At 50.8% G+C, this 20134-nt stretch overlaps 7 protein-coding genes across 7 annotated transcripts; 5 read left to right on the forward strand and 2 right to left on the reverse strand.

Moving 5' to 3' along the window:
* Positions 1–233: 233 nt before the first annotated feature.
* On the reverse strand, positions 234–2371 carry CONPUDRAFT_121611 (uncharacterized protein). The gene is made up of 8 exons (XM_007768807.1): positions 2090–2371; positions 1956–2038; positions 1852–1901; positions 1702–1796; positions 1208–1650; positions 965–1156; positions 899–914; positions 234–850 (listed from the first exon to the last, which is right to left on the reverse strand). Exons 1-8 carry the CDS (start codon positions 2243–2245, stop codon positions 329–331), a joined length of 1557 nt encoding a protein of 518 aa, XP_007766997.1. The 5' UTR covers positions 2246–2371; the 3' UTR covers positions 234–328.
* Positions 2372–2832: 461 nt separating this feature from the next.
* On the forward strand, positions 2833–4836 carry CONPUDRAFT_121615 (uncharacterized protein; the record flags this gene model as incomplete). Its single annotated transcript, XM_007768808.1, has 2 exons — positions 2833–3372; positions 3429–4836. The coding sequence occupies 2 exons, from the start codon at positions 2833–2835 to the stop codon at positions 4770–4772; spliced, it is 1884 nt and encodes a 627-aa protein (XP_007766998.1). The 3' UTR covers positions 4773–4836.
* Positions 4837–5035: 199 nt separating this feature from the next.
* CONPUDRAFT_89143 (Ssl1-domain-containing protein) lies at positions 5036–6436 on the forward strand (the record flags this gene model as incomplete). Its single annotated transcript, XM_007768809.1, has 6 exons — positions 5036–5182; positions 5242–5357; positions 5412–5641; positions 5696–5801; positions 5853–6031; positions 6087–6436. 6 exons carry the CDS (start codon positions 5036–5038, stop codon positions 6434–6436), a joined length of 1128 nt encoding a protein of 375 aa, XP_007766999.1.
* A 472-nt stretch (positions 6437–6908) lies between these two features.
* On the forward strand, positions 6909–8480 carry CONPUDRAFT_121621 (uncharacterized protein). The gene is made up of 7 exons (XM_007768810.1): positions 6909–7322; positions 7385–7478; positions 7530–7625; positions 7687–7779; positions 7837–7940; positions 7995–8086; positions 8146–8480. Exons 1-7 carry the CDS (start codon positions 6992–6994, stop codon positions 8344–8346), a joined length of 1011 nt encoding a protein of 336 aa, XP_007767000.1. The 5' UTR covers positions 6909–6991; the 3' UTR covers positions 8347–8480.
* A 335-nt stretch (positions 8481–8815) lies between these two features.
* CONPUDRAFT_143158 (uncharacterized protein) lies at positions 8816–15441 on the reverse strand. Its single transcript, XM_007768811.1, is given in 23 exon segments — positions 8816–10710; positions 10730–10927; positions 10999–11143; positions 11198–11202; positions 11259–11540; positions 11596–11748; positions 11798–11836; positions 11888–12058; positions 12110–12211; positions 12262–12514; positions 12579–12611; positions 12682–12732; positions 12899–13084; positions 13354–13382; positions 13675–13819; positions 13876–13926; positions 13980–14347; positions 14400–14552; positions 14614–14652; positions 14706–14876; positions 14924–14968; positions 15108–15366; positions 15418–15441. 22 exon segments carry the CDS (start codon positions 15238–15240, stop codon positions 10607–10609), a joined length of 2856 nt encoding a protein of 951 aa, XP_007767001.1. The 5' UTR covers positions 15241–15366; positions 15418–15441; the 3' UTR covers positions 8816–10606.
* A 682-nt stretch (positions 15442–16123) lies between these two features.
* Positions 16124–17796, forward strand: CONPUDRAFT_121628 (calcium-dependent phosphotriesterase). The gene is made up of 7 exons (XM_007768812.1): positions 16124–16327; positions 16458–16930; positions 16983–17211; positions 17270–17323; positions 17375–17508; positions 17564–17645; positions 17697–17796. The coding sequence occupies exons 1-7, from the start codon at positions 16165–16167 to the stop codon at positions 17732–17734; spliced, it is 1173 nt and encodes a 390-aa protein (XP_007767002.1). The 5' UTR covers positions 16124–16164; the 3' UTR covers positions 17735–17796.
* Positions 17797–18084: 288 nt separating this feature from the next.
* On the forward strand, positions 18085–20042 carry CONPUDRAFT_101840 (peptidase C1B bleomycin hydrolase). The gene is made up of 7 exons (XM_007768813.1): positions 18085–18601; positions 18654–18815; positions 18872–19225; positions 19279–19381; positions 19430–19778; positions 19829–19931; positions 19998–20042. The coding sequence occupies exons 1-7, from the start codon at positions 18176–18178 to the stop codon at positions 20010–20012; spliced, it is 1512 nt and encodes a 503-aa protein (XP_007767003.1). The 5' UTR covers positions 18085–18175; the 3' UTR covers positions 20013–20042.
* The last annotated feature ends 92 nt before the right edge of the window (positions 20043–20134 follow it).

The raw sequence follows: 20134 nt of genomic DNA on the forward strand, positions 1-20134 counted from the left end.
CACAGCCACTGCAGGTGTGAGGCCAATAGTGCCAATGCAAGGATTCAAGTCATCTGCTGCTTTGAGACCTTAGGCCTTAGGCCTTAATCTTAACTAGTAATGTCACCATGCAGGAATACTGATAGTACAATGATACAGAACACACAAGCTATGCTGCAGAGTCATTCATGACTATACCTCTGAAACCATCAGTTAAAAAGACCATGATTTATTGCATGCGACGTAACATTAGCGGCTATATTGAGGTAAGTATACATTATATCCATTGCGGGTTAATCCTGTCGTAAAGTTGTGGTATATCCCAAGTCAACAGTGCAATTTCGACACACTAGTGTAGGTCTCGAGGCTGACGGTTACTAGAATTCCATTCACCGAACTCCTCTCCTTCATCGTCTTTGAATGGGTCCTGTGTTACTTTCATGTCATCAGAGGATGTGGATTCCCTCCGATTGGTAGCCTCATACTCATCGTGTAACAAACGAGAGCCTTCAGTCGAGGACGTAGCACCTTCGTTAGGAGCAGATGTGCGTGGAAGCCTAGATCTCATAGCATTATTCTCGTCCTCGTCCTCGCTTGCATCCCCAAGCTGCCAAACTTCAGTTCCTTCTTCGCCATCTCGGCTTGTTAGAGCATGCTGTTCCCCATGGTCCTCGTCGTCATCAGTCGACCTTTGAATGACATCTCTCTTCTTGGAAGTCAGGGCGGCGGGGCTGGGCTCCTTGGGACCGGCCTTCGCAGGCTCTGGTTTCTTGTGAGTGAGGAGAACAACCCCGGAGATTAGGATGGCGATAGAGACGAAGATCAAGAATAGAACCCAAGGCTTGTAAGCGTCGATCTGGTCGTTGAACACCTATGTCATGTTAGCATGGTGCGAAGAATAGGATTCATGAGTTTATACCATTGAGTTCAGGAAGCTAACATGTTTCGGTCAGCAAAACTCAGCGAAGTTCGCTCTCGGGCTTACCCAGACGCAGTGTATACCCCATAAAATACAGGCACAACCAAAGTTGAGTCATAAACCTTCAGGCCACGGTTAAGGCAGATTATTTGAAGGACTGCAGTCACAGCGAGCAAGATGATTGTGAAGATAGGCGCTGCATGGCCAAATTGGTTTCCTGGGTTCTCGTGGGAGAGGCTGCCGCTGAGAAGCGAGACACTAAATAACAAGTGAGCCAAGATCGTGAGAGGGATTATATGGAAAACCTACGTTGCTTTGGCAAAAACAAGGCAGCCGCCAGCGAGGCCTCCGCCGCAGCATGCCCACCCAATACCAAGGGTCCATGCAATCTGCTTGTCGTCCTTCGGACCAGTCCAATTTTCAAGGTACTGCTTCACCCATAACATAAAACTATCCCAATAGGCCTTGGCTCTACCGACGTAGGTAGTAGCGTTTGATGGCGGCCTTCTGGTGCTCATGCCTGCGAAAGGCTCTGCTTCAATGTCCGACCTTGCTGCAAGGACAGCATCAAGGGAGTACGTAAAAATGAGAACCAAGATGAGGGCAATTGACATGGCAAAGAAGAAGCCAAGCCAGCCGCCTCGGCGCCAGAGGTAGGTGAGATGGTTGACATCCGATTCTGCTGAAAGCCCACTGTTGATAGTACCAAAGGCCACGATACCTATGACACCAAGGACTACAATGACGGTGCCCTTGAAAGGGCTCAGCGCAAAATCTACAAACATTGTTAAACAGATACTCACATAGATGTCGGTGTTTGTAACAGGTGTGCCTACAAGGAACCTTGCGAACAGAAAGTTGAAGATAAGGGAAGTAGATCCAAGGGGAGCAACATATTCTGAGCATGGGTTAGACTATGCTTGCTGTCCAAGAAGAGGGATTATGGCCCTTACCTGCTCGCATATAGTCTAGGGCGAGGGTACTCCCGATTAACTGCGACAAGCTGTTTCACCAATGTTAGACGGCGGCTGTGTCAGCCCATAAGAGCTCGACTTGCATATAAAGTATCATTCCGAGTAGCCATAGGGGTCTCAACCAATCTCTCCTCCGGGCAGACTTGGGTATTGCGCTAGTCCGAACCTACGCACCAGTCATCAGCAGACAACTCTACACTAAGAGTGTTTTGCTCACATGGTCCAGCTTAGTGAGATTCAGGCCTGCTGCATTCATGATAGAGGAGAGTAGAATGATGGCCAGGCCAATGATAAAGGCGACCACAGGACTTGCGTGATGGGCAGGCACTGGGTCTTCATCCCGAGTGACATGAACAACATTGAAGTTGACCATTAACCGAGTGGCAGAAAGTAGCGAGTAAGGTCGTTGTGAGGTGATTTTAGCTCGTTATATCAGATAAAATTCATGCAGCTGCGCAGGGCCTGCGCAATGCTATTGTCGTCGTCGCAGGGGTGGATGAACGGTATGAAGTCAGAGGTGGGACAGTGGCTGTGCCCTACAAAGCGACCGCTTCTGAATCGGCCGTTCGCGTTATTGCCTGAGAGTTCTTAGTAACCTAATTTTTTGGAACGACTATCTTCCAGAATGAATAAAATGTCTGCAGCTGGCTACATAAGCGAATAGAAAGACCTAGGACCTTTTTCCAGCTTGCAGGTTCCGTTGGCCCAATGTTCGATTTGCACAAATTTGCCTTGACCCTTGCTTGACTCTCGAGCAAACTTCCGAGAGACTAGTAAGTATTCCGAAGCTGTGACCAGCGGCGCGAGTTATACATCCGCTCGGCCAAGCTCTATAAGTGCAAGCACTACCCTGTATATGGGGCAAACCCACGTGGAACTGACTTAGTCCGAAGCAAGCTGTTATGTTATAAGCGTTAGTCAGCATACAGTCCGCTCAGGGTCTCTTCTGCACTTCCGTCAATGGACGAGTTCATTTCCTTACTCCAAGCGAAGCTCAAACGATATCCAAACAATGACACACTCAAACGTGCCGTCTCTTTGATCACAGACCCAGGTCAAGAACATGACAGTTCGACTTTCCAGGATAGCCTTCAAGCAAGTTTCAATGAGCTCCAGACACAAGACATATGGGAGGGCCCCGATGAATCCCATCGACTGTCTGAGAAGCTGTCTCTCGCCCTCGGGAAGCTGTCTGGTCTTTCCGACGCATCAGGGGCACAGCACTCGGATAAGTTCTCCATTGTGCCACCCCCAGATCTCGATGCCGGCACTCTCTTCCACACCCCGGCACACCCACGACTCCTGCCGCCAGAACTCGTCGACCTCTTGAACCATACCTGCCTTCTTCATTTACTCGCTACAGATTCTGACAAAGTTGTACAGCCTGGAAAGTCTCTCGTCTCGGTCCTCTCTCGGCCTAGAAGCGAGAGACGCTCAGAAGGGAGGCACACTCTGCACGGGAAAGTAGAGGATATTGTGCACAAGGCCTTTTGGGACCAGGTGCGAACAACTTGGACTCCTCGTTCAATCTCCGACTTACCTGATATCTGTTGTAGGCTATTGAAGCTTTGTCCAACCCCGAGCCTTCAATACAGCTCCTCAGACTGAAGGGCCTGTACAAAGACATTCACGAAGCGCTTTCTCCCCTATTCCCACAGCGTCATTCCATCATAGCCTTCCTAACATCGCCTTTGCCGCCTACTTCGTCACCCCTGATCTCAGCATTGGGGCAGCTACGCGATATTCTTCACGGTCTCCTGGAACGTTGCGCGCCGGCCCGAGACCAGGATATCCACAGCCTCATCAACGCATTGGACTTTCATTCTTCTCAGGTGTCTAGGACAGAGCTAGCCTCCCTTGTTGCTAATACTGTCAAGTCAATTCTGAAGTTATCGGATGTAATGAAAGATGATGTCTCCCAAGTCATGCTTTCTGGCGTTTCTGAGGACCAGGCGCGGCACATGATCGCCCAAGAAGCGAAGAAGCTAGAGCGTTCCGTGACATTGGAGATTTGGGGTCCCGAGTGCCTCATCGCGGAATGGGAGGCATGGCTTCAACTCAAGCCTTCGAAATCAGTGCTGAGCGGAATGAATGTTGAACCGAGCCGCCGGTGGATTTCACGTCTTCTTGAATGTTTGTCTCAGAACAAACCGGTGGTGTGCGCATTACCTGAAGACAATCTCTCAGAGTCAGGCGAGGACATCAACGAGCTTCCACCTGTCTTCTTCTTTAATGGACCTGCACTGGTATATCTTCAAAACTTCCTTCAGGCCTTGGTTATCGCTGCGTCGCTCCGCTCCCTCATTCGCCTATCGCCTCCCTCTAAGGGTGTCATTCCACCAGAAAACTCTCAGTCTGTACCAAACATATGGGAACCAAGGTTATTTATGGAACGCGTCTGGCCACTTCTCAAAGCCGAGGTAGATGAAGAAGAGGGAGCGTCGGACACCAAGTTGGTCAATTTGGCAGATGAAGTCCTGCACGCTCAGGAGCTCGCTGCCAGTGCCAGCGGCATCACGCTTAGCACAGAAGAAAAAACGAGACTGCGTGCTGCTGTTGATCGGACACTGCGACCAGATGATCCTGCTTTTGCGCTGTTGCAGCGACGGCTCTATCACGCCCTTGTTGGATGGACCGTACAAGCGCAGATGCGCCCACGCGACGCAGAGATGCCTAGAGAGATGAGAGCGGGGAGGCGACCAAGGCTCTCGACGGACCTCGATCGCGAAGGCATCCGGACGAGGACAGAGCCTCCGCGCATCTTAGCCATTCGAGGATTTGAGGATCCCGTCCTTGCACGCGCAGTAGAGGAGGCTTTCAAGAAGTTTCTGGAGAACGTTCTTTGGACCAACAGCGTTTGGCACGATATACTCAGCTCTGGAAGGATGTCCACTAACTAATCATTGTATATACCAATACCTTGTAACCAGTAAGGACGATGTAATTCACCTAATCTAATATTCGAGGATATACAAGAAGGTAGTCGATCGTACGTGATATGTAGAATCTACAAATTCTCAGTGGCAAAAGACAAGACGCGATTTAGGATGTGCCAAAATAGGGGGCGTTGAAGGGTACCCAGCGCTTCGTCTTGCCGAAACTTAACTTGAAGTAAACTGCCGTAAGGTCTGGCTTTTGGGCCCGTTCCACTCATTCTTACAGCATGCCTCCTCGTCGCAATGATGATGCGATGGAAGTCGACTCGGACTCGGACCTTGAGCTGAACTTGCTGGCCAACTCTCGCGCCAAAGGCAAGGGCAAAGCTGCAGACAAGCAGAAGAAGGACAAGGGAAAGAGCAAGGCCAAGGAAGTACGCACACAACTGACAGCCTATCGCTTATACTATAGGGCTGACAGCTCTGCTGCTAGCTAGCCTATACGTGGGAGGCATCATATACACGCTCATGGGATACCGTTCAGGAGGATGAGGCTGGTAGCTTACAGGGCGCGGTGGAGGATTGGGTCGCGCGGAGCAGACGGCGGAGGTGCGCTCTCTTGCTGAGTCTCAGAATTTTATGCGTATTCAGCGCAGATTTTAGGCTGCTCGCACCCGCCAATGCAATTCGAAGAGCAATCATTCGACACCTCATTTTGCTCATAGACCTCTCGAGCTCCATGTTGGACCGAGACATGCGACCCACTAGATTTGATCTGACACTCGAGTACACCCGCGAATTTATCACAGAGTGGTTTGACCAGAACCCGCTGGGGCAAATTGGAGTTGTTGGGATGCGAGCTGGGGTAGGAGAGCGCATAGGAGAGATGTCTGGTGAGTACTACCTGTCGCAGTTTCGGTGTAAAACACTGTGCTCATGTGGAGAAGGGAATCCACAGGAAGTCCTAGGCTCCATTGCAGATCGACATAAAATCGAACCGACGGGTGAACCCAGTCTTCAGAACGCGATCGAGATGGCTCGCAATGGCATGAGGTAGGTATAACACGCCAACCTCACGCCTTTGCTCACACGGACCATCGAAAGTCACCTTCCGACGCACTCGTCTCGCGAGATTCTCATCGTTATTGGCTCCCTTACGACATGCGACCCGGGCAACATCCATGATACGCTCGATTCATGCGTGAAAAACAAAATTCGCGTGTCCGTAGTTGCGTTGGCTGCTGAAATGAAGATATGTAGGGAACTCTGCGATAAAACTGGAGGTGCGGGCATTACCAACACATTAACGGAAACAGCTGACTGGGGCACGAACTTTAGGTCAGTTTGGCGTTGCCCTGAACGAAGGGCACTTCAAGGATCTCCTCTTCGAACTCGTCCCTCCACCCGCGCAGCGTGCAGTCAATCGTGCCGGCGGAGGAGCAGGAAGTACCTCGGCAGACCTCATGATGATGGGCTTCCCGACGCGACTGCCAGACACGACCCCACCGAGTTTGTGCGTGTGTCACTCTGACCTGAAGAGCGAAGGGTTCCTGTGTCCGCGGTGTATGGCCAAGGTGTGCGACGTCCCAACGGATTGCGACATTTGCGGCCTCATGATTGTGAGCTCACCACATTTGGCACGGAGCTACCACCATTTGTTTCCTGTGAGACCATATCAAGCTATGTGAGCTTCTCTGTTGTCCCCCATTCTCAACTGCACGTCAAGCTGACGCGCTCAATCGAATAGATTATCGCTTGAAGAGGCATCGGCATCCATCAAATCGTGTCATGCTTGCTCACGAACGTTTCCGGAGACTGCAAATACGGGTTCGGTGGCGGAAGGCATGAGTCCAGTGGGACGATATCGATGTCCGGACTGCCAGAATGAGTTCTGTTCGGAGTGTGATGTATTTGTGCATGACGTCGTGCACTGTTGTCCTGGATGTGGTAAATAGAGTTGCAATAGGTGCGATGCAAGCTGAAACAGGTTGAACGTCACCTTCGTATCGAGTTTTATTATGAAAGTTCTGCAAGTGTGGTAGTGACGCAAGACGATGAGTATAGGGGATGCGCTAAGTTTGGAGCGTCGTTGACGCCAATGATGATGTTGTCTTCAGAGGATGCAATGATTTGGAAGCGACAGTATTGTTATAGTAGCTCTTGATTCACTCCAGCCGACTCCAGCTCACCCATCCGTACCTCGAGCTGCCCTGCAGCTTGCAGGTGTCCCAACGTGACACACCATGTTGCTCCCCCTCCCACTCCTTTGTGCCTTGTTTCCCCTAGTCCTCGCTGGGAGTATGGGACTAGGTGGCAACTGTTCTGTATCTAATAACCGCCTTCTCCTCGGAAACAATCAGTTCCATTCAGATTGCCACGACTCCTTGTACTGCGACGGTACCTCAAATACATGCAAGTCCAGAGGCTGCAGACGTGACCAGTATCCGCTTGGGTATGGCAAATCCGAGGAGGATCTACCTCCACTGTGCGAGAAGGGCCAATTCTGTCCTGACGAAGGGGACGTATGTCAATCCCAACTTAATGTGGGCAGTCCGTGTCAGCTAAACCGAGACGGTGAGTATCATGATTGCATACTGGCCCTCATTCACTGAGACCTGTCTTAACACTATGCTCAGATCAATGCGAGCCCCCGGAAGGTTCCACTGAGCTTTGGGACAGGTTCTACGGAAGGAACATTCATGGTGCTATATGCCTGAACTATGTCTGCACGTGTGTTAAACTCTAGCGTTTTGGTGGCTCCTGCGACTGATTCTGCTATAGGTGGGCAAACCTGACCGCAGGAGACTCATGCCAAGTCGATAACACCGCATATATTGCTTACGCTGGCAATGACGAATACTTGGATGTTGTTTCTCGGTGAGTGGAAAGAAGCGCTGTCCATTGCATCACATGTGGTTCAAGCCTTTATTGTATCCAGTGATGACTGCATGATAGGCAACTACTGCGATGCCCAACAGCTCAAGTGCATACCTCAGAAAGACATTGGACAGTCCTGTTCGGCCGATAAAGAGTACGTCGACATCAGCATAGTGTTGAGCTAATCGTGAACCACTTCGAAACACTTCAGATGTTCCACCTACAATTGCAATGGAGTATGCGCGGGGAGTACCGACTCTCCCAACGTTGTCAAATTCTGGGTGTATGTGGTCATTGCTGTGTTCATTTTGGGGGGTGAGTATTCCTCACGTACTTGGGCAATATCTAATGGTCTAACCACTGCTTCAGGCATGATTAGCACCCTGGTTGGGTTGTACCTCCTTCACCGGCGGCAACGCGAAGATGCTCGAGAAAAACGCTGGCAGTATTGGAACGAACAGGTGCGTATTTTGCGTAGTTATAATGCTATATGCAAACATATTGTTTATGATCACTGCAGAGGTCACTACGACGGCACATCCTGCAGATGTGCGAGAATGCGCAGATGGCCACGTCTGCGTTGGACGAGACTTCGAAGGGTACAATGTCGGAAATATCGCACCGCAGGACTGAATCGAGAGGGCATCGACCCACTGTCTCTGATGACATTGTTGATATGTATAGCGCAACTGCTTACAGGTCTAGTTATCCGAGGCCGTGAATTTACTGTAGCATAGCATGGACCGTAGTATAGAATGTGTCTGGGACCTTCACACTGTTGAAACACTAGTGGATGACGAGCTACATCGATTGTCACCAAAGAAAGCTGTCTGTAATTCCAAAAATAAAGAAAGAGCCCAAAATTAGAAACGACAGCGGCAGCCAGTTGCCTGACCATGTGCGAGTGGTCTCGATGACTTGCAAAGACCAGTTCCATCGGAGGTTGAAGTGAAAAGGGACCGCAGCAGCGTCGACAGCACTGGAAGTCGGCACATACTGTTCTACAAATTTGCGTCTCGAGTCATAACATAAGTGTAGACTCGAACTTAGTGCGTGGGCTCTATGGACTCTGATTACGATTACCGATGACGAAGGGAACAGCCTAGGGCCCGTGGAAGCGACACAACGGCTCCGTGCGATTGGCGTAATATTGGATTGAATCGAACCCCTTGGAGGTGGAATCGACGTCTGGGTGCCTCACTTCACACCACCACTGAGCTGAACGTCAAATTCAGGCCCGTTCGCCCCCCTCCCGTCACAGGGTGCATCAGCCCACGCAGGTCTGATAGGGCGAATACTCCGCCTATTCCTCAAGCGCTATGTCCGACCTCGCCCCTCCTATGCCAGACAAATCAGGCCCACAGCCCCTCGCCTCGCTTCCCGCTACCCCGGTATCTGAGGAAGACCTCAGTCGACCCCGCATCTGGGAAGAGGTGCCCACTACCAGTGACTATTCACCCCCTGGTACTGCACGGTCATGGAAGGGCAAGGGGAAGCAGGTGCCCACAGAGGACGAGGACGAAAAAGACGAGGAAACCGATGGTGCAAGCCCCGCAGCGTCTCGATACCCGCCCATGAACGATGATGAGGCTGAAACACGTCGAGTTGAAGAGGTGCGTAATAACCCCCTAACCTCTGTCCAAGTTTTGGTACGAGGTACTTTATGTTTTTCGATCTCTTTGGTTCCCCCCTTTTTCGACGTATCTTATCTCGCTTGCCCTTCGCTCACTCTGTCTGAATGATCAGAACCTGCGTCGTTGGGAGGAAGCTGAACGCCAACGCCGGAAAGCTGCCCGCGGATCAGTCTCCCTTCCCAAAGGTGGTACTGAACACACGCCAGGTGGGAGCGGAAGTGGCAGCGTCTTCGGAGGGTCTTTCTGGGGCTTGGGCCGTACCTCCTCGCAGCGCCGCGCAGACACCAATGGATGGGGTGCACATGCCGCGCTCCAGTCCCGCGACTCGCTCGACGCCCTCCCCATGGACAACATCGACCAGGCGAGCCCTACCCCGTCTCCCCTCCCCGGCTCCGTGCGCAACTCGCGAAGCCGCTCGCCAGAGCACAGACGGGCCTCGAATGCCGACACGGCCGTGGAGAACCCATTCATGCATCCGTCCGAGACAACGCTGTCGAAATCAGAGGCGCAGCCTGTAGTCATGGAGGAGTCACCGATGCCGCTAGCCACTCCAGACGTGAATGGCCAATCGAACGGGGTCGTTGACCTGTCCCTGTATCCCAAGTCGCACTCAAAGTCCAAGTCTGTTCCGCCTCCACAGCCGCTCAATCTACCTCCGCCACGCACACCACCACCACCGCTGACACCTAGCACATCACCGCCGCCACCTATAGCACCACCAAGGCTCGATCAGCAGTACAACTCCTCAAGGCCACGCACCCCTGAAGCAAGATGGTGGCATGAATGGCTATGTGGATGCGGTGAGGGTCCAGATCGCGGAGGAGACAACCAGGTAAGTTCATGAAGCTTCATTTCACATTCGTTCACTCTTCACATTTTGGGGGTTTGCCAGGCCGGTCGTACGAATCCTTTTGAGTGAAACCACTGTACACTTGATGCTCACGAGATGACACTTGCTTTGTTGACTTGAGTTGCCCTTGGATTTTCCGTTCGATATTGTATTCGATGAAGGACTACTAGGCCATCGGATACACCACAACTCTCTACACTGTGTTCTTTTTACACGACTACTGGATTGAGCCGCATACATACACTTGGCAATGGCAACCGAAAGACGATGATTGTCGATCACGATTGCGTCCCTGAAAGGGACAAACCACAATTGTTATTGCGTAGAAGCAGCCGGAAAGCGAACAGTACGACGTGTTTCCCCGACGGCACTCGGCTTCCCATCGTCATTTTCCACCATTTCCTCATCACCGACTTCTATAACGTCGGTCTAGTCACATCAAAGTTAGCTTAGTTTAACAGAAGTTCGTGTCGAGCTACATACCCCGTCTGGTTCTTTCATGATCTCTTCGTGCAACCGGTGGTGTACGATGACTGAGCTTTCTGCATCCTCTGGTCCAGGACCAGCAGGCCCCTTGCCCTTAGCGTCAGTGGCTTCGATTCTACCAATGTCGGAGGGACCAGCTTCAGAGAGGCCTTGTTCCGGGTCGATGATGGTTTCCGGAGATGGTCCTTCAATGGGATCGCCCGGCCTCTTAGCCCAAAGCAGCCAGTCGGGAGTGCCGGCAACCTTTGCGCGGTTCGTCCAGGTCACAGTCAAAGACGTCGTACGCGACTGCACGCCACGACCAAGGTTGAAGAATGGGATGGACAGACCATCTGAGTTCCCAAGTTATGTCAGAATGTGGCTCGGGAGAAGAAAAACCAAAGGAACACGCCGCACGACTTACGAACGATGATTGATCCCAAAACTACGAAAGACACAATGGGCTGGATTGTTGCTGACAAGAGTTCCGCCTGGCTTTGCGGCGGGTCTTGGGGAACGGGAAGGCGCGTCACGGCGTAGGTGGCCACGAAGATAGCACTGACGCCCATCTACAGCTCTGATTAAGAACAATACCGTGTATTAATCTCGAGTCCACAACTTACCGGGCCTGTTAATGCAGATCAATTAGCTTATGAAAAGCACGATACCTGCAAGGGAACGTACCGAAGTGTCCACAAAACAGAGCCTCCTTCCATCCATCGATCTCAGGCACCCACTTGTAGAGGACCAGCAAGGGCGGAATGCGGCGTAAGATAAGGATGGAAAGCACGAGCACAACCAGCCTTGCTGGGGTGATATCGTAGGTGGAATTGTTGTACATGTCAAAGGGTAACCATGCACCGATGTAGATGAAACATCCACAGTTGAGGACGTATTCAATGACTGATGTGAATGACTCATTCTCAATCTGAGTGTTGAAATGTTCATCCCAAGATATGGCAGAGCCTGGATGAGATGGTTGGATGTTATCACGGCATCTCACCTAGGGAAACCAACACACCTGCAGCGAAGGCGGCAAGGAGGTCGTCGGCGCCTATGGTACTAGCAACACCGATAGTGAAAATAGCGAAAGCCAGATACTGGGAGACGAAGGATTCCCGGTCGATGAAACCTTTGCCATGCGAAATTTTCAACAGCTTGGAGAACATAAGACCTGACCATAATTCGCACTGCAGACGATAGACAAGGATAAGGCTGCATACCTAGGACGGCGCCAAGAACGGTACCCAGAATCACTTGATCTAAATAGCGTAGATTGAGTGCGAGTTTCAGACGGTGTGTCAGTCACCTACACAGCCAACCTACGAGGAACCATTTCCCAATGGCCACTTTGGTAGACGCTTCAAGGGTAAGGTAGACGGAGATGCTCAGAAAAGGATAAGCCAGGCCGTCATTAGATGCCGATTCGGCTTGGATGAGACGCCGTAGGTTAAGAGGGACGTGTTTAGTAGCGAACTTTCCACCTAAATAGCACGTCAGTGGACCATCCTAAGAAAATGGGTCAACTGGCATACCGGTGATGGCAGCAGCTGTGACAGGATCCGTAGGTGTGAAGCATGCCGCGATGCAGAGTCCGGAGATAAAGTTAATTTGTGGAAAGAGCCCGTAAACAATGACTACCAGGAAAGTCAGATCGGAATGTAATCACCCGAAAGTTAAGACGTACCTCCACCAACCAGCCAGCCAAAGGCCATAGTGGGCACGACCATGATAAGGAGCCCTTTAGCGTGTTGAAGCATGTAAGCGCCAGGTAGTTCTACGCCGATAGCAAATAGACCGGTAGCAAGTACGATGCGCATGAATTCAAGTGTGATGATGTTCGAGTCGGGACCCCATGAACGAGGATTGAAGGCGTTTGCAACATACGGCCCCACGAGAACGCCGAACGCCGTCCCAAGAATGACTTCATTGATGTATAGCTAAGGGTACATGAGCGATTTGGCGAGATGGATGATGCGCGCATGGCCCGTGACTGCGACCCACCTTTTCTTTGATGATTAAGGCAAGGAGAGAAAACTAATAAAGCGTATAAAGGGAATTGTGTCAAGACAGGGATACAGAGAAGTCGAGTGAACTCAGAACGCACAAGAACAACAAAACCACCAATGCATATGTAGGCCAGATGAGGCCCTGTCACCTGCGGGTCAACGCGTTTGTGATCACCAGACCGGAACGGATGTCTCACTGACTTCTAGGAGGTCCAAAGTATCCATCGCAACTTAAACCGCGAAGTGTAGGTCCAAGTACTCTCCGAGGTCTGCTCAAGTTGCTGTGGACGGCTGGGTGCATGGCCACTTAAGTACTTTATCTACCAAGATATCAACATTTTGTGAAGGGTCGGCGGATGCGCGAATTTCGCCAGAGGCTCCCACTAAGTAATATACGTAATCGGAACCCAAGGCTTGGCGCTCCGGAACCTCGATAACATCACTTTTAATTTTGGAAGGCAACCGAAGGCAATACTCTCTGCGTGTTGCATCATGATCCAACTGGTTTGGGTTAACAAGGTGTTGAGATAAAGATGTAGCCAGTACATATCAAACTGAGCTGGAGAGAAAAGAGAAAGAACTGCAGTGGTGACATCATGACGGCAGGACGCAGGTGCCATGTTGCCGGAAATGCCGCATCTCCTACCGTGAGGGTCCTCAAAGGACCAAAGCTGTGTCTGGGAATGGATACAAAGTACTTGGCCACAGACATCGATCGATATAGAGCTACATTACATAAAAGTTATATGATACCCACAACTTATGCTTACAATACTCAGTTCATACTTGGACTGTACAGCTGCAAGCGTCCACTAAATAGTGTTTTGATGATCATCTCGTATCGCTGCATGGGTCACTCTGACAAGTGTCATCAGGTCGCATTCGTCCCTTCTCAAGATCTGGCCGAGGCCGTCGAGCCATCGTCGACCTCTCGTCGCCTGGTAGAGTTCTTAGTCTCTGCATGGATATTGGGTACCTCCGCGTTAAGCAGTCGAACAGCCAGCGACTCAAGCAAAAGCAAGGAATAGAGAGTCCGTCTGACCACAACATGTCAAAGATAGCAAATGAATGACATGAACACGCCAACTCACGAATGACGATGGATCCAAGGACCACAAAGAATACAATAGGTTGAAGTGCTATGGCAAGTTTCTGGGCCTGATCTGTTTGTGGTGATTGCGCCACGGCGAGCTGGTGCACAGCCATTGTTGAAACGAAAATCACGCTGACGCCCATCTGGACGAGGGATCACAGCTAAGAAGAACCATTCTCGTATCAAGCGAGTGACTCACTGGGCCTATAAGAGTGCCAAGATGTATGAGCACAATTGCAAGTGCGAAGACCTGAAATCCATACTGAAGTGTCCACAGAACAACGCTTGCCTCCAGTCGCGGACCTCAGGCACAATTCTGAAGAGAAGCAAGAGGCAAGGTATGCGTCGCAGGAAGATGATGGCAATCATTAGCGCTACGAGCTTGGCAGGTGTGATACCTACTTCTGGTAAAGTATAAAGGTTGAAGGGAAGCCATGCGCCAATATAAATAAAACATCCGCAATTGAGAACGAACTCTATGACGCTTGCGAACTTAAAAGAGGGATCCTCTGTTTGTTCCAGATTCAGAGAGTGGCTCGAGGGGGCCATGTCATTTGACTGCTCTGAAAAGTGGCTCATTTGAGAAACTGCCTCGGTTGCTTTCCGAGAGTTGACTAAAGCTGTGCCCTTTGTTTGCCCTTGAAAGTTTTCGTCCCAAGCTATTGCACATCCTGTCCCGCACCATTCATGCCCAACGCTATGGAAAACATGAAGACCACTTGCCTGCAGCAAATGATGCTAGGAGATCATCGACACCAATTGTGCTAGCGACTCCCATTGTGAAGAGGCTCAAACCCATATACTGGGCTAGAAATGACTGACGGTCCGTAAAGTTCTTCCCCTTCGTCAGTCGGAGTGTCTTCGAGAACAGAAAGCCTAGATAAAATGGTCATGACTTATCTAGAAAATGGCTGGTAGGCAGGTTGATTTCACACACCAATAAAGGCACCCAAGAGTGTTCCAAGGACGACTTGATCTTGTGAAAACGATGAGCATATGTTCCATGCACGTATACAAGCAAAGACGCACAGAAAATACCGTCGACGACCCATTTCCAAATTGCTGTCTTCGCAGATGCCTCAATAGTCAGATAAATGGCGATGCTGAGAAATGGGTAGGCAAGGCCATCATTCGCAGCCGACTCGGCGGAAATGATATCACGGATATCTTTATTGACATTTTGTTCTGCGAATTTTCCACCTTCAAATCTTCAGTCTGGCGAATAGGAACATGGGCAGCAAAATTACCTGTGATCATGGCACATGTTACCGGGTCTGTGGGTGTAAGACATGCTGCAATGCATAAGGCGGAAATGAAGTTGAGCGCTGGGAACAAGGCGTGCAGTACGGCTGTTGCAAGACACCGTGGTTGATCGTGAGCTGGGATTTGGACGAAGAAGGAACGAATGAATCATTCGACGCGCATACATACCCGCTACACTGAGCCATCCGAGCGCCATGGTCGGCACAACCATGATGAGAAGTCCCCTGAGGTGATCCCACATGTATTTGGCCGGGAGAGCAACTCCGATGGAAAATAGGCCAAAGGCGAGGACGACACGCATAAACTCGAGTGTGACAGTGTTTGTCAAAGCACTTGACCCCCATCCACGTGGGTCAAAAATCCCTGCGCCATAAGGACACAGAGCAACACCGATGGCAGTTCCAAGCACAACTTCATTGATGTACAGCTGTGATACTTTAGTCTACGATAGACATAGACAACGAAATAGCATTTTTACCTTCTCTTTAATCAGCAAGGATATGGCCGAAATCTGAACTTGAAGCCGCAAATAAAGCGTTACAAATCGAACATATCAGTATTTCGTCCTCATGGTGCTTACCAGGGCAACGAAGCCTCCCAAAAAATGAATGCCAATCCAGGTGACGTGACCTAAAGTGATTAAATAAGAACCCTGGATGTGTTGCTTGTGTCATACCTGAAGAAGTTCCAGACTCATAGCAGGGAGAACAGTCAAGGAGAGATGGAGGCACTCTTACTGGGCATGCTCCTTCACACTTATGTACTTGAGTGTTTGTGAAGCCATACATTGCCATACCGTGCGCATCCCATGCTGGGGACCGTCCTCCGAGAAAGGTAGTCTGCATCCTTGCCTCACTGATTGGCGCTCATTGAATTGGTGCAGAGTGGTGCAAAAAGCAGACTTTGACAGGAAGCTTGCTCGGGAGCAGGCAACAACCCACCCCTTCGCACACAGCCTCGAGAAAACCCGTTACGCCGACTGGACACTGACGATAGACCTGCTGAAGTCGGTAAGCGCGATCATTGAAGAACATAGGCTATACTGTGGTTGTAGGGAAAGTCGACAGGCGCGTTTCCATAAATAGACCAGCGCGTCGACGTCTCGCGGTGTCATTATTGAATATTGAGGCCTTGAGGTGTCGGGTGCTGTTTTCCATCACTGGTTTTGTCCGCTGCATTTCACTCCCGTCGTCTCAGACTCCTACGGGAACTCCAGTCTAGTTGCATGGCCCCTGTATTCACCACAGTCTTCGTCGCATTTATTGCAATCGTCGCCGGTCTCGGTCTGCACCTGAAACCCTATTTACAGGCTGTCGGCTTGGGGAAGACTGTGACCCCTGTTGGCAATAGCAAGTGCAGGACCCTCCCTGAGCTACAGGCTTGCGAAAGTCAGTACATATGTCTGAGTCACCGTTCACTGCCCCGTTGCTCAGTTCGCTAATTTTGGATCGCATTCTTCACGTTCTCGTCCCCACACGGACACCGTGGCGTTCCAACGTTCATGATGTATGAATGCAGAGGTCGTACTCCACGAGCCTTCGGGGCACCTCTGGCTTGCATGCTCGAATTTCGAGGGCCGCAAGCACTGGACGCCGGCTCTCGACCGTCTCGATGCATCCAGGAGGTCGACTGACGACTACGTTGCGCGCGTTGACCCTGAGACCAACACAGTCACTCGCATGAAGCTCACGAGTTTCACAGAGGAGCGTGGGCTGTCCGTGCATGGCATGGATGTTGTGCCCTCCGAAATAGACCCCACCATCCTTTATGTGTATCTTGTCAACCACCGTCCGCCCATTCATGGCGATGCAACCAGAATCGGTGCAGACTCGGTCATTGAAATCTTTGAGACGAGGCAGGGCAGCGAGACGCTCGAGCACGTTCGCACAGTACACGATCCCGAGGTGATCATTACGCCGAACGACGTCATGGGATCTTCAGACGGCAAAAGCTTCTTCTTCACGAATGATTATGGCATCAAAGCTGGCTGGGTAAGGGGCGTCCCATTGCTGGCTAACAACAGAGTGGCTGAACGCACAACAGAGGCGTACACTCAATTTGCTGCTGCAGCTCTCGGGCGGATCTGTTGGTTACTGTCATCTTCACACGGGCTGCAAGCTAGCTGCCCGCAACGTCCATGCCGCGAACGGAATTGTCAAAGGCAGAGGTGCGAACGAAACAGTGTTTGTAGGAGACAATGTTCTGGGAGATATCAGCGTGTTCGAAAAGCAGGCAGATAACTCTCTCGTACTTACTGAAGTCATCAAGACCGGTGAGAGTTGCCGTACTATGTCTCAAGGTTTGAGTTAGGTTGAGCATGTTATAACTAGGTATTGCTCACGATAATCTTGCTATCGATGGGAACGGAGCACTCTGGACTGCCGGTAAGCCTTACGACTTGTCCAGGAATTTTCTCACATACATGCGACTTTCAGGGTTGTCCGATGGTCTAGGGTTTATGCTGAAGCAATTCAAGGAGCCGCCTGCGAAGATCGCATCTTCGGCGCTTCGAGTGACCGTGAACCATGGTGTAGGCGCGTTTTACGGAGAGAAGTACAAGATTGACAAGGTCAGCCACGAGCCTTTAAAGTGAAAGTGGCTATTGTTTTGATGAGAGCTTGTAGGTGTTCGAAGATGCTGGTGAACTGGTATCTGGTTGTACCTCAGCAGTATATGACTCTACAAAAGGGCGGTTGTATATGCACGGTTAGTCCCTTGCATCGCGTACGCGATGAAAGCGCTGACGAGTCGTTTCAGGACTAGCGTCCCCTCACCTGACTATCTGTGAGCTTTGAGGACACACTAGCAAAAAAACATATGTATGTCCGTACAACATATAATAAGTATGCTTAGTAGCCATATCAGCAACGTCGTGATCACGTTAGAGTTGCCTCGTATATGTGCTCGTCATTGTAAGTGTAAGTGCGTGCTACCTGAGGTTGCTTGAACCGACCATGAGGCGAGATAAGGTTAGGGATGACATGGACAGCGGAGGCAGTACTACCCCGCACTAGTTCAGGCAAGTCGCACGCTTATCTGCCAGCGAGCGTTCGGAACAGCGGCCAATCGTGCTCCTGAGATTTGTGCTCTGGTCCTCTGCCTGATTCCGTCTTCGAATTCGGCTCTCTTCGGTCCCCCGCTCCGGCGGTATATAAGGGTGTTTGATACGGGATTTTGACAGAAACACGCAGCCCGCTACCGGCTTATCTGTGTACGTGTCCCTAGCAGTACCAACGATGGGTGCATCTCCTTCGAAACCCGCTGCTCCCGAGAGCACCTCCAAATCCGTCGAGTCCGTCTTCGAGGAGAAGTGTTCCATCCGTTCTCTGCCTAGGCACTCCGTTCTCGACCTCCATGCCGCTCCCAAGTCCGCCACTGGCGCTGTGTCTCTCGACAACGTCTCGACGTGGGAAGGCATTGCCGCTGCTGATGACAAGATCCAGCTCGCTCGCACCGTCTTGGCTCACAATAATGTCAAGACTTTGACTTCTCGGAATGCCCAAATTGCCATTCCGCATGTCTTTAACACCGAGGTCGACTTCAAGACTGGCCCTGTAACTGACCAGAAGTCGAGTGGCCGCTGCTGGCTGTTCGCTACCACCAATGTTCTCAGGTTCGAAATCATGAGGAAGCTCAAACTCAAGGAATTCCAGCTCTCTCAGGTACATTAATATCTGTATCGGTTGCTCTAGTGCTGACAGCTCTGTTTATAAGTCTTACCTTTTCTTCTGGGACAAGCTGAACCGGTCTAACTACTACCTCGAGCTTGCCATTGAGAACTCCGATCTCCCCGTCGACCACCGTTTGGTTGACTTCCTGTCACGCGACCTCATCAGTGATGGAGGTCAGTGGGACATGGTGGTGAACCTGCTCGAGGTCAGCTGTTATTCTGGATCACAACACTCACACCCATCAATTTCAAATTTATCTAGAACTACGGAGTTATTCCTCAGACTCTGTTCCCTGAAACCCTGCATTCGTCTTTGTCCAGCCCTTTGAACAAGCTCCTCAAGACGAAACTTCGTGAACATGGCCTGACTCTTCGGTCTATGTCTGAATCACTCCGTGCAGATCCGACCATCTCTTCCGAAGCTGCCATTGCGACACTCCGGGCCAAGAAGGAGACGCTCATGCAGGATGTGTATACGATCATGACCGCGACGCTGGGTGTGCCACCGAAGCCCAATGTTCCGTTTACGTGGGACTATTATGATGAGGACGGGAAGTATCACAATTGGACCGGAACGCCGCTCGAATTTTACCATGCTTTCAAGGGCAAATACTCAGTAAGCTGACATTTACTGTGTCGGTTTTCGAGCTAAACCATTTCCCCTACTAGCCGGCGGATAGTTTCTCCTTGATTAACGACCCGAGGAACGAGTTCACAAAGCTATACTCGGTCGACAAGCTTGGTAACATTTGGGGTGGCCGCCCTGTCCTTTGTGTGTAGCATTTGCCTCTGATTATTGCAACTAGCTGACCAGAGTCAGATGTCAACACCGAGATAGAGAACTTGAAACAGGCTGTCATCAAGTCTATCAAGGCTGGGCACCCTGTGTTCTTTGGCTGCGACGTCGGTCAATTCTCCGATTCAGCTAACAGCGTCGGCGTGATGGATATCGACCTTTTCGAGTGGGAGAAGACGTTCAATATCACACTGTCCATGACCAAAGCCCAGCGCCTGGAGACAAATGAATCTGCCATGACCCACGCTATGGTCATCTCCGGCGTTCATATCGATGGCAATGGCCGACCTGTCCGCTTCAAGGTCGAGAACTCGTGGGGCCCTGATCGCGGAGAGAAAGGTTTCATGGTTATGAGTGAGAAGTGGTTCAATGAGTAAGTCGTATCCCCCCTTGCATTGGAACGTTGTACTAATAGGTGTTTAGATTTGTATACCAGGTAGTGGTGCATAAGTCACTTGCACCTCGGGAATTGGTGAAGGTCTTTGAGTCTGATGAACGCATCGTACTGCCAGCTTGGGACCCCATGGTACGTCCCTTGTCTATCTATGCTATCTAACTATCTAGCCCTATCTAACCGGGGCATGTTCTTCAGGGCGCGCTCGCATGACCAGCGTACCTTCATGATCACGACAAACACTCGTTTATCCACCGCATGTATCATACCCTTCACGATGTTTCAATATAATCGTTCGACCTTCATTGTCCCAAAAATTTCGGCCTAGTAGATGC

Source organism: Coniophora puteana, assembly GCF_000271625.1.
Source record: "Coniophora puteana RWD-64-598 SS2 unplaced genomic scaffold CONPUscaffold_4, whole genome shotgun sequence".
NCBI lineage: Eukaryota > Fungi > Basidiomycota > Agaricomycetes > Boletales > Coniophoraceae > Coniophora > Coniophora puteana.

Bases quoted from the DNA above. Each gene is read 5' to 3' on its own strand.
- CONPUDRAFT_101840 (XM_007768813.1), top strand. From the start codon at position 18,176: ATGGGTGCATCTCCTTCGAAACCCGCTGCTCCCGAGAGCACCTCCAAA. The intron at 18,816-18,871 runs GTCAGCTGTTAT...AAATTTATCTAG, and splicing joins TGGTGGTGAACCTGCTCGAG to AACTACGGAGTTATTCCTCA. The intron at 19,382-19,429 runs GTGTGTAGCATT...GACCAGAGTCAG, and splicing joins GGGTGGCCGCCCTGTCCTTT to ATGTCAACACCGAGATAGAG.
- CONPUDRAFT_143158 (XM_007768811.1), bottom strand. From the start codon at position 15,240: ATGCGTGTCGTCCTCGCCTTTGGCCTATTTTCCATCGGAGTTGCTCTC. The intron at 14,877-14,923 runs GTAATTTTGCTG...GAAGATTTGAAG, and splicing joins AACATGTGCCATGATCACAG to GTGGAAAATTCGCAGAACAA. The intron at 11,541-11,595 runs GTGTGTTGGTTT...CATCTCATCCAG, and splicing joins CCTTGCCGCCTTCGCTGCAG to GCTCTGCCATATCTTGGGAT.
- CONPUDRAFT_121628 (XM_007768812.1), top strand. From the start codon at position 16,165: ATGGCCCCTGTATTCACCACAGTCTTCGTCGCATTTATTGCAATCGTC. The intron at 17,212-17,269 runs GTGAGAGTTGCC...TGTTATAACTAG, and splicing joins TACTGAAGTCATCAAGACCG to GTATTGCTCACGATAATCTT. The intron at 17,509-17,563 runs GTCAGCCACGAG...GAGAGCTTGTAG, and splicing joins AGAAGTACAAGATTGACAAG to GTGTTCGAAGATGCTGGTGA.
- CONPUDRAFT_121621 (XM_007768810.1), top strand. From the start codon at position 6,992: ATGTTGCTCCCCCTCCCACTCCTTTGTGCCTTGTTTCCCCTAGTCCTC. The intron at 7,323-7,384 runs GTGAGTATCATG...CACTATGCTCAG, and splicing joins GTGTCAGCTAAACCGAGACG to ATCAATGCGAGCCCCCGGAA. The intron at 7,479-7,529 runs GTGTGTTAAACT...ATTCTGCTATAG, and splicing joins TGCCTGAACTATGTCTGCAC to GTGGGCAAACCTGACCGCAG.
- CONPUDRAFT_121611 (XM_007768807.1), bottom strand. From the start codon at position 2,245: ATGGTCAACTTCAATGTTGTTCATGTCACTCGGGATGAAGACCCAGTG. The intron at 2,039-2,089 runs GTGAGCAAAACA...ACTGGTGCGTAG, and splicing joins ATCTCACTAAGCTGGACCAT to GTTCGGACTAGCGCAATACC. The intron at 1,157-1,207 runs GTAGGTTTTCCA...CTTGTTATTTAG, and splicing joins CTTGTTTTTGCCAAAGCAAC to TGTCTCGCTTCTCAGCGGCA.